The sequence below is a fragment of the Abramis brama genome, assembly GCF_963993115.1.
Source record: "Abramis brama genome assembly, chromosome: 3".
Lineage (NCBI taxonomy): Eukaryota > Metazoa > Chordata > Actinopteri > Cypriniformes > Leuciscidae > Abramis > Abramis brama.
Window position 1 is genome coordinate 9,943,498 of NC_139965.1, and position 12,265 is coordinate 9,955,762.

General features: G+C 44.6%; 1 protein-coding gene across 1 annotated transcript in view; it reads left to right on the top strand.

Moving 5' to 3' along the window:
• Positions 1–4,655: 4,655 nt before the first annotated feature.
• The window catches only part of LOC311078912 (Fc receptor-like protein 5), a gene marked incomplete at its 5' end in the record, with an annotated part of 42,110 nt that continues 34,500 nt past the window's right edge, over positions 4,656–12,265 (top strand). The window contains one exon of the mRNA XM_084107965.1: positions 4,656–4,863. Within this exon, the coding sequence (XP_083964091.1) occupies positions 4,656–4,863 (208 nt within the window). The remainder of the gene's footprint in view (positions 4,864–12,265) is intronic.

Genomic DNA, 12,265 nt, shown 5'->3' on the forward strand with positions numbered 1-12,265 from the left:
AAGAATCATTGATGTGAAACGTTAATCACATTAATGTTAATATTTAATTTTTAACATGTGTATGCAAGTGTCTTTATTCATAAAGTGTGTCTTTATGTACTGTGATATAATGCATTATAGTGGTGTGAAAGGTGCATGATTCTATATTATTTATACATTTTTAATTGTGTCTTTCATGTTAGGGTTAGGAACATGTTATACAGACAAAATTCAATAGGGAGCAAAAATAAATAAATACAAACTTAAATTAAAAAAAAAAAACACAAAACAAGAGAAAACGAATAATTATGAAGACAGTTACAGAAATACACTGATATCACATTTATTGATGAGTATAATGTCATATAATGTTTTATGTTGTGAAGCTCAGTGGTTCAAACTGCTGCTTTATTGTTGAGCATCAGTGAATCAGTGAATCAAACAGTGAATCAGTGAATCAAACAGTGAATCAGTGAATCAAACAGTGAATCAGTGAATAAAATAGTGAATCACTGAATCGACTCTCTTTTTTTATTATTAAATGCCAGTCACATACAAATAATAGATTTTAACAAAAAAAAGACAGACAATATTCAAACTTCAACATTACAACAAAATAAAAAAGAAAATATAGTGCAAATTAAAATAAATTATACAAGTAAAAGAAAAAGAAAATAATATAAAAGGAAAAGAAAAAGAGTATGAGATCATCAAATAAATAACCTAAAAGCTTCACATAAAGACCTAGTACATTTTGCTTTGCTGTTTGTCAACCCAAGTAGTAACTCAATATAACTATTCATTTCTATCCGAAACAACCAAAAATTGGGTTTTTCTTTAGCCCATTTTTGCTTATGAATATGGTATTTTCCCATTATCAAACAGAGATTAATATGCCACATCTGGTGACAGTCTTTGTCCATAAAAACAAAAACAAAAAAACATATTTTTCAGAAAAACAAACTTTCATCCCTAAACATTTACAAAGAAAACATTCCAAATCTACCCAAAACATTTTGCTGTAAATGCAACTAAAAAATAAATGGACAACACTTTCCTCCTCAGTGCCACAGAAATCACATTCAACATCTACATCAGCACGAAACCGAAGAAAAGGAGTTTTAACTGGGTACACCAGATGAAGTATCTTAAAATACTCTCACCTTATTTGTTATGCAATATTTTTTTGGCAGCAACCATGCATATCTCCAGTCACTCAACTTTAGAAAGCCAGTATGTTTTAGAAGGTATTGGGCTGTATTCAGTAAGTAACTTCCTAATAAAGTCATTATTCCATCTTTTATCAACTATATTAACTCCTTTAATTGCAACATCAGATCTGAAACTCACAGTCTCCTTATTCACATTTCCTTTAAACAGACATTTTAAACCGGATGGTATAGCATCGAACACTATAAAATATTCTTTTGGGATTATTGGAATATTATACTTTTGAAGAAATTCTACATATGTATACAGGTGCCCATTCTCATTAAATAACTGTTTAACAAATATGATGCCATTATCAACCCATTTTTGAAAAAACAAAGTTTTATGCTTAAGCGTTATATACCGGTTATTCCAAATTATACATTTGTTTGGAGACAAATTATGTTTGTAGATAAGAATCCACGAGAGTAGCACCTGCCTGTGAAAATGACTTAGTCTAACGGGAATCTTACTGATTTCAAAGTTGCATTGCAACAGAAAAGCACATTTAAACCTCCATTACCAACCGAATTAGTTAAGGTACCTTTTTTAATGTAATGAGATCTATTTCTCCAAATGAAATTGAAAAGATTTTTATCGACTTCTTTAATTATGTTATCAGGGACTTCTAGTGAAATAGCAGGATAGAGCAGACGAGATAAACATTCAGTTTTTGATTAAATAATTCTACCATTAATTGACAAGTCTCGCATTAACCATAAATTAAATCTATTTTTAACTTTTTGAACTACAGATTGAAAATTAAGCTGACCCCTTTCCTTTTCGTCTTTACATATTTTGATGCCTAAATAGGTAATAACATTCTTTACAGGGATGCCATTAATATCAAGAAGATCACTATTTTTCAGAGGGCACAACTCACATTTGTTTAAGTTTAATTTTAACCCTGAGACTAATGAAAAGTTATTTAAACAATCAATCACACTTTTAATTTCTAATGAATCTCGAACAAATATTGTTGTATCATCTGCTAATTGACAGCATTTTATTTCTCTTAAATCCTGATGCCGTTAAAATAAAATAAAAATATATAAAGAGTCATTGTCTGAAGTTGTCTGAGTTACAAGTAAAAACAAAAAAGGTGCTATTGGGCATCCCTGCCTTATGCCTCTTTCTAAAAGAAATCTGGGGGTAGTGCCATTTGCAAGTTTTACTGAGCTATTACACCCATTAGCCTATATAACGTACAAATGGCCCTTTTAAAGAAATTCTAAAGTCTAAAGTCTCAAACATAAAATTGTGGTTAACAGTGTCAAATGCTTTATAAAAATCTACAAAAAATATAAAACTTTCACTATCAATATACTCATTATAACCAATTAAATCTAGGACCAAACGAATGTTATTACTTATATGTCTGCCCTTCATGAATCCTGATTGGCAATCATCTATAATTTGTTCTAAGCATTTTTTCAGTCTTTCTGCAAAAATAATAGCAAATACCTTAATATCGTTATTAAGTAATGTAATCGGTCTCCAGTTGTCGATAAGAGTAGTGTCCTTATTAGCTTTTGGTATCAAACTAATCAATCCCTGGCGTAATGATGGAGGTAACTCGCCACTTTCTATAGCTTCATTAAACACACATAATAAAAATGTAGATAATTGTTCTTGAAATTCCTTGTAAAATTCGCTAATCAAACCGTCGTTACCAGGAGATTTATTATCTTTCAGTTTACTGATCCCAGATCTAACTTCATCTATAGAAATATCTTTGTCGCACAACATCATACAATCCTGATCTATACATTTAGCATTTGCTTTAATGCTATCTAGAAATTGTCTTGTGTTGCCATCAACCTCTTTGCTGAATCGACTCTCGTATCAGTTCACGAGTCCTGTGACGTCATCGTGTGTGATGATGTTAAATGCTGGAGAATAATCCATCAGTTCTCCTGAATGAGCATCACAACAGAAAAACACTTTCAGTTCATGTAGAATAAACTCTAGACATGTTTCAGTGTGTGATTTACATTGTGTTGAATGAATGGAAAAGCTTCATATCTGTTTCTTCTGCTTTTAGTGCTGATGTCCCTCGTTCACTCTGGACTCAGTCAAGGTACTGTCCGTTACTGCAGTACATTTTAGTTTTTAACTAATGTGAATTGTGTTGTAGTCGTTTATTTGTCTTCATGGATACATCAGGATCCCTCATTTGTCTGTTTGCTGATGTTTTATGTCCATGTTTTGCATATTTCACAGAATCATCTGACTGTAGTTCCTTATGCTGCAAAACATTACAGAAATCTGCTATTTATTCAATCAATCAAACAGTCTCAGACAGAGACTATAATACAAACGACATGCAGACTGGATAAATACACTACTGGTCAAAAGTTTTAGATTGGTAAGACTTTTTATGTTTTTAAAAGAAGTCTCTTCAGCTCACCAAGGCTGCATTTATTTGATAAACAATTAAAACAACAACAACAAAAAACAGTAATATTGTGAAATATTATGACAATTTAAAATGACTGTTTTCTATTTTAATACATTTTAAAATGTAATTTATTCCTCCATGAAAGCTGAATTTTCAGCATCATTACTCCAGTCTTCAGTGTCACATGATCCTTTAGAAATCATTCCAATATGCTGATTTTATGCTCAAGAAACATTCATTATTATTATCAATGTTGAAAACAGTTGTGTACATTTTTTTTTTCAAAATTATTTGATGAATAGAAAGTTCAAAAGAACAGCATTTATTTAAAATAGAATATTTTCTAACATTATAAATGTCTTTAATGTAACTTTTGATCAGTTTAACTCATCCTTGATGAATAAAGGTATTGATTTATTTTATTTCTTTCCCCCAAAAATAAAATTCAAATTCTTACTGACCCCAAACTTTTGAACGGTAGTGTTTAATGTTACAAAAGCTTTAGATTTCAGATAAATGCTGTTCTTTTGAACTTTCTATTCATCAAAGCATCATGAAATAAAAATGTAAAAAAAACTGTTTTCAACATTGATAATAATCATAAATGTTTATTGAGCATCAAATCATCATATTATAATGATTTCTGAAGACACTGAAGACTGGAGTAATGATGCTGAAAATTCAGCTTTGATCACAGGAATAAATTACACTTTACTGTATATTCACACAGAAAACAGCTGTTTTAAATTGTAATAATATTTTACAATATTACTGTTTTTGTTTGTATTTTTAATCAAATAAATGCAGCCTTGGTGAGCAGAAGAGACTTCTTTTAAACACATTAAAAATCTTACCGATCTAAAACTTTTGACCGGTAGTGTATATCAGTTTCAGTTAGTTTTTACCAACACATACATTTTTGATGTAATCATTACAATTTACAAGCAAACTAGATTTTTAATTTAAGTGTTTTTCTCCTGATGAAGTTTTGAGTTCATGACAGTGATCTTGATACTGCGATGCTTTTCAATATTTACTTCTATGTTTCTCAGTGAAACCTGTAGTGATGGTGAAGCCAGATCAGCGTGTGTTCATAGGAGAGAGAGTCACTCTCACATGTGACATACAGAGAGGAGACACTGACTATACATATACAACAACAGCAGAGTTCAGTTTCACAGCTGATGTGTCTCTCAGTGGTGAATACAGGTGTAGAGGAGAGAGATCAGACTCACACACAGACTTCAGTGATGCTGTTACACTGACTGTATCAGGTGAGTCTTCATATTCACATCTGTTTATTGATCATCACTTATAATTTTCAACCACATCTGTTCTTATAAGAGGACTGACAATTCACTTTAGAGTAATTATTCAGTAACTGCACATGTCTTGTGTGTGTTGCATGTTTTGTGGAGGTTTTGGTTTATTATAAAATCATGTAAATTGTGACTTTCCAGTGTTATAAGCGTCTCCATCTTTAATTTATGTGCGTCTCCATCTTTGATATTTAGTCACTGTCACTATGGTTACAGGAGATATTCATGAGTGTCATGAGAATAGAAAAGGACTCGAGCGATTGAGTTCAGTTCTGATGAGTTTTGGACTGAAGTCAGAGAGAATGACGTGATTTACAGATTATTAGTGTTGAAGTCAAAACCACAAACCCAGACCAGAGTGTTTTCACAGATTACACATTTTTGTTCCAAGAACTTGTTTAAAACATTTTGGTTTGGTGATGGAAACTTTAAAGTGTCCATTTTTCTTAGTGCTAGTGGAGCTTTTTTTTTTTTTTTTTTTTTTTTTGGAAGGATAGTTTGATGTTCCTGAAATATTCTTTTAACCTAATTTGTATTAACAACTCAAAAGTCCTCCTCAAAAAAACTTTACTAATTAATCCAATAGGGAAAGTTATAGTGACGTGATACACAGCAAAATCCTCAGTGTTGAATGAACTCGATGTCTAAATGAGTCCAAGAGTGTTAAAGATGAAGAAACGTCTCAGTTACGGATGTAACCCTCGTTCCCTGAGTAGGGAACGGAGACGTTACGTCGGATGACGACGATTGGGGTTTCGCTTAGAAGCCTATCACCTTCGAGTATATAAAACGAGCCAATGGCAATGAAATGCCATGGGTCTGCGGAATTTGCATAGCGTATCTCCGCCCACCGCAGGGGGTATATAAGGAAGTACGCTGGCAACATGCAGATATGTCTTCGCTGAGGAGTCGAAACTGGACCCAGGCATTTTTCAGCGATACAGCGGAAGTGGCAGGAAGACGTAACGGGACGAGGGTTACATCCGTAACCGAGACGTTCCCTTTCGTGGTCACTCCGAGTTACGTCGGATGACGACGATTGGGGTTCCAGTCTAATCACGCCACCTCGGCTGTCATCCAGTGCCCTGCGTAAGTCTGAGCTCCCTGTTGTGAGACTAGCACGAACGAAGGAGTCCTACCCAACACAGGAATACCAAGGTACACTGGGAAGCATATCTCAGGAGAAATATGCAATTATGCCCAACCATTAAGGGGGGGACTTGAGAGACACATATGATCCAGAGGGATGCATATGGAGTATCACTGAGGTGTCCAGCCGCAGGTGGAATATTTAAACCCCAGGGGTGGCAAGGTGGCTTGCCAAGGGAAGACACACGCTCAAAAGAGACTTACAGTGGAATACACATGTGGGGGTCGCCCAGAGGGGGGACCATGCACATGGAGGCACCTAGTCAAGCGCAAAAGCTGCGTTATGGCAGATTGGCATAACTCAGGCGTTGACGTAACCAGTGCTGGAGGAAACTCAGAGCTTATCAGACTCACCTGAGAAGATAATCGCACGTATCCCGTCCGTGGAGAGGAATGGCGAGCAAGCGAAGACACCTGAGCAGAATCTAGTACCGGCTGGTTGAAGTGAGTACATGGGAAGAAACTGGCTCTACTCGGAGATTATAGAATCTCGCGAATGTGTTTGGTGTCGCCCAGCCTGCAGCTCTACAAATGTCTGTTAGCGAGGCGCCATGCGCTAGAGCCCAAGAGGAAGCCACACTACGAGTGGAGTGGGCTTTCACACCAAGGGGGCATTGACGACCTTGCTGCTGGTATGCCAAAGCAATGGTATCCACTATCCAGTGAGATAACCTTTGCTTTGAGAGAGCCTTTCCCTTCAGCTTCCCACCATAACAGACAAAGAGCTGGTCTGAGGTCCTGAAACACCGCGTTCTGTCTACGTAAGCACGAAGGGCGCGTACTGGGCAGAGCAGTGCCAAGGCTGGGTCTGCCTCCTCCAAGGGCAGCGCTTGCAGGTTCACCACCTGGTCTCGAAAGGGTGTGGTGGGAACCTTGGGCACATATCCAGGCCGGGGTCTCAGGATCACGTGAGAGTTAGCCGGCCCGAATTCCAGGCACGCTTCGTCAACCGAAAATGCCTGCAGGTCCCCTACCCTCTTGATGGAGGCCAATGCAACCAGGAGTGCTGTCTTCATAGACAGGAACTTAAGCTCTACTGATTGCAAAGGCTCAAATGGAGCACTCTGCAGGGCAGTTAGAACCACTGAGAGGTCCCAAGCGGGTACGAGGGGAGGAAAAGGAGGATTCAGTCTTCTCGCTCCCCTCAGGAACCTGATGATCAGGTCGTGCCTTCCCAGAGACTTACCATCAACTGCGTCGTGATGTGCGGCAATGGCGGCAACATACACTTTCAGGGTGGAGGGAGACAGCCTTCACTCCAACCCCTCTTGCAGGAAGGAAAGCACGACACTGATCGGGCATTTCATGGGTTCTTGATGTTTAGAAGAACACCAGTTGACGAAGAGGTTCCACTTCAACGCGTAGGCATGTCTCGTGGACGATGCTCTAGCGGAAGTGATGGTAGCCACCACCGCTGGTGGTAGGGTACTCAAACCTGCCTCGTCCCGTCCAGGAGCCACACGTGGAGGTTCCAAAGATCGGGACGAGGGTGCCAAAGGGTGCCCCGTCCCTGAGAAAGGAGGTCCATCCTCAGAGGGATTGGCCAGGGAGGTGCTGTCGCGAGGAGTACTAGTTCGGAGAACCAGGTCCGGTTGTGCCAATACGGGGCAACCAAAATGACCTGCTCCTCGTCCTCCCTGATCTTGCGCAAGGTCTGCGCAAGAAGGCTCACTGGGGGAAACGCATACTTGCGTAGGCCCCGCGGCCAGCTGTGCGCCAGTGCATCCGTGCCGAGCGTGCCCTCGGTCAGAGAATAATACAGGTCGCAGTGGGACGAGTCGCGGGAGGCAAACAGGTCTACCTGTGCGTCCCCGAACTGATCCCAAATCAGCTGGACCGACTGGGGATGGAGTCTCCATTCTCCAGCGAGAGGCCGAAGCCGAGACAGCTCGTCGGCTGCCTGGTTCAGGTCTCCCGGGATATAAATGGCTCGAAGCGACCTCAGATGCTTCTGACTCCATATGAGGAGGTGGCGAGCGAGTTGCGACATACGGCGGGAGCGTAAACCACCCTGATGGTTGATGTACGCTACTGTCGCAGTATTGTCTGATCGGACTAGTACGTGCTGACCCTTGAGCAGCGCATGGAAGCGGTGCAGGGCGAGACGTACAGCCAGCAACTCGAGGCAATTGACATGCCAAAGGCGCTGGGGTCCTGTCCAGGAGCCCGCGGCAGCATGTCCAATGCACATGGCGCCACAGCCCGTGGTGGAGGCATCTGTTGATACAACAACATGCCGGGAAACTCGTTCTAAGGGCACTCCGGCCCGTAGAAAACTGAGGTTCGTCCACGGGGTGAAGGTCTGACGGCAGGCTGGAGTCACTGGGACTCGGAGCGTGCCGTGTTGCCATGCCCACCTCGGGACTCGATCGCGAAGCCAAAGCTGAAGCGGTCTCATATGAAGCAATCCGAGCGGCGTTACTGCGGCTGCGGATGCCATATGCCCCAGGAGCCTCTGAAAAAGTTTCAGTGGAACCGCACTCTTGCCCTCGAACTGACGAAGACAAGTCAGCAGTGACTGCGCGCGCTCGCTCGTAAGCTGCGCGCACATGGCGACCGAGTCGATCTCCATACCGAGAAAAGAGATCCTCTGCACGGGGCAGAGTTTGCTCTTCTCCCAGTTGACCCGAAGGCCCAGACGAGCTAGGTGCCGGAGCACTAGGTCCCTGTGTTCGCAAACCTGGTCTCGAGAGTGAGCTAGGATCAGCCAGTCGTTGAGATAGTTCAGGATGCGAACCCCGTGTTCCCGGAGGGGAACAAGGGCTGCCTCGACGACCTTCGTAAAGACGCGAGGAGACAGGGCTAGCCCGAAAGGGAGAACCGCGTACTGGTATGCCTGCCCCTCAAAAGCAAACCGTAGAAACGGTCTGTGTCGAGGTAAAATGGAGACATGGAAGTAGGCGTCCTTCAGGTCGATCGCTGCAAACCAATCCTGCGGCCGCACACACTGGAGGATGTGTTTGGCCGTTAGCATCTTGAACGGCAGCCTGTGAAGGGAGCGGTTCAAGACGCGCAGGTCGAGGATTGGCCGTAACCCACCGGACTTCTTGGGTACAATGAAGTAAGGGCTGTAGAAGCCGGACTTCATCTCGGCTGGAGGGACAATCTCGATCGCACCCTTTGCCAGTAGGGTGGCGACCTCCGCTCTCATGACAGGGGCATTGCCACCGACCATAGTGAAGCGGACTCCCCTGAAGCGGGGAGGAGATCGCGCGAACTGAATCGCGTAGCCGAGCCTGATGGTTCTCGCGACCCAGCGGGACAGTCTGGGAAGCTCTAGCCAGGCCTCCAGAAAGTGCACCAGCGGGGTCATACGAACCACAGACGTACCGTCGGTGGGGCAGCGAGGCGGAATGACCGGCACCGGCGAGGGTGGCATAGCGGCCCTGTGCGGGGGCACGGTCATTAACCGCGTCCTGCCAGAGGAGGCCAGGGGAGGGCGCGCGTCCCACGGGGGCGTGCTCTGGCAGGGGTCTGGCGACAGAGGGGGATGAGAGGAGCGTGGCCCGTGTTCAATTCTGTCTTTAACCACATTAGGGTACTGCTCGTCGTTGGACGAGCAGCGGGGAGTGGAGAACAAAAGATTCTTCCCCGGCCCTCCACCGGGGGAAGGAGTGGCCCTGCTACCAGCTCCTGAACAGAAAAGAGTGCCAATCCTGAGCGGCCCGTCTCAGGGGCGCCGCTTGGCCTGGCGTTTAGCGGGCCGCGGGGCCGGAGAGGGCTGTGGTGCCTTCCTGCGGCTTCCTCCACGACGCGGCCCAGATGAAGGCTGCTGCTGGGGCCGTGCGGGAGGGGCGGGAGCCGCGGGAGGGCGCCCTCGGCGGCGAGCAGGCTGAGGATTCTGTGCCGACGGCTGAGCAGCGGAGCGTCGGGGCAGAATGTGCTTGATCGCCTCAGCCTGCTTCTGGGCGGTCGAGAACTGCTGGGCAAAGTCCTCGACTGCACCGCCGAAAAGGCCGGCCTGGGATATGGGAGCGTCGAGCAGACGAGTCCACTCGGGCTCACGCATATCGGCCAGGTTCAGCCAGAGATGTCGCTCCTGGACCACAGCTGTGGACATCACCAGACCCAGGGAGCGCGCGGTCACCTTCATCGCTCGGAGAGCGAGGTCGGTGGCGGCGCGCAGCTCATCGAAGAGCCCTGGGTCTGTCCTACCCTCGTGCATGTCACGGAGCATCTGGGCCTGGTAGACCTGCAGGATGGCCATGGCATGCAAAGAGGCAGCTGCCTGTCCCGCCGCTCTGTAAGACTTCGCCACCATAGTAGACGAAAATCTACAGGCTTTGGATGGGTGCTTAGGATCACCACGCGATGAAGCGCTTGTCGGACACAGCTGCATCGCGACAGAACGTTCGACCGGGGGAATCCCAGTGTACCCACAAGCATCAGCCTTATCGAGGGGAGGAAAGGCGGAGAAAGCCGACGGACGATCACGGGAAGACATGGGAGCCTTCCAGGACCGCGTGACTTCCTCATGCACTTCCGGGAAGAATGGAATTGGGGTTGGGCGGCGACGAGTGTCAGCGGCCGCTCCCAAAAACCAATCATCCAGCCGCGAGCGCACTGGATCGGGTGGCGGGGACCACTCGAGCCCAATGGCCGCGGCTGCCCGGGAAAGCATGGCAGTCAGCTCGGGATCAGACTCGGGCAATGCTGGCACGCCCGAGGGCGGCAACACAGCCGAACCCTCACTTCCCGAGGACTCATGCCCACCTTGTGATGCAGCGATCGACATTGCATCCTCTTCTGGAGCTCCAAACGAAACACGCGGGGCCTCCGTAGAGGGACCAGCGGTCTCAGTTTGAACGCTCGTGGGTGTGTGGACCGTGGACGTGTCGGCGGTATGTCCCACACAGTCACCCTCAGGTCACCCCGGCCACCAGCCGAAGTACTAGCTCTCGAGGAGTCAGTAGATCGGGGTGTGGGTAGGGGGACTCTCGCTCTGGTGAGCTCATTGAGTCTCGACCGCAGCATGGAGATGGTCATGTTCCCACAATGAGAACATGAGTCATCCACAAACGCTGCTTTAGCGTGATCAATGCCCAAACACGCTAAGCAGAGATTGTGCCCATCAGCAAAGAATACATCGCGACCACAACCAGAAGTGCACGGGCGAGGCATCATTAAAAAGACGTGCCACGTGCAATGCTCTTTTTGTGAGAGGAAACTCCGCGGATGTTGAAGCGAACAGGGAGAAATCACACTAACTGTCAGATCACTGACCAGATCAGCAGGGTAGTGTGCACTCGCTGAAATCGCCGTCACACCAACACCGGAGAGCTCGCTCGTCTCGAAGGAATGAGAAAGATAACTCAGGATTTTTGGCTTGCGTGGAGTGGAGAAGTTCTCGGCTCCGAAGCGAAAACATATCTGCATGTTGCCAGCGTACTTCCTTATATACCCCCTGCGGTGGGCGGAGATACGCTATGCAAATTCCGCAGACCCATGGCATTTCATTGCCATTGGCTCGTTTTATATACTCGAAGGTGATAGGCTTCTAAGCGAAACCCCAATCGTCGTCATCCGACGTAACTCGGAGTGACCACGAAAGGGAACTACAGTTTTTGTGCTAATTTTGAGAACATTATTAAAGACCAGATAACATTGAACAAACATTTACTGGAAGAATTTTTGTTCATAACTTTGAGAGATCCTTAACGTTAGCCAAAGTTATGATAACGTTCCCGTTAGCTGGTTATGGTTATGGTAAAAGTATATTCATCATAAAGGCTCAACACAAAATGCACACATCCAGCGGGCAAAACAAACTCAGTGAGGATCTCAACCACAGAAACTGCCAAAGGGAAGAGAAAGTTTCACACACCAGCTCCAATAATGTTCTCAATGGCCATTAGACTCGACACTCGAAAACATGAAATAAATATATTTACATTATTTTGTAACTGTGTAACAAACTGTGGTTTGCCAACTTTCTCTTCCTTTTTGCAAATTTATCATCATATGACCAAGACCAGTGTAATGTATTTCTGTCACAGAATGGCTCCATGAACTAAATCCCTCTGGAAACCGTTGGTCAAATGCTTTGCTCAAAGACACAATAGTGATGGTTAACAGTTCATTCACTGCAGGGTTTATACCAGCAACATTCCCGTTTACAACCGAAGGTCCTTCTGAACAATCAGTTTAATTCCCTGAATATTATAGTACTACTATAGTACATGTCCAGAAAAACATATATTTTGTGCAT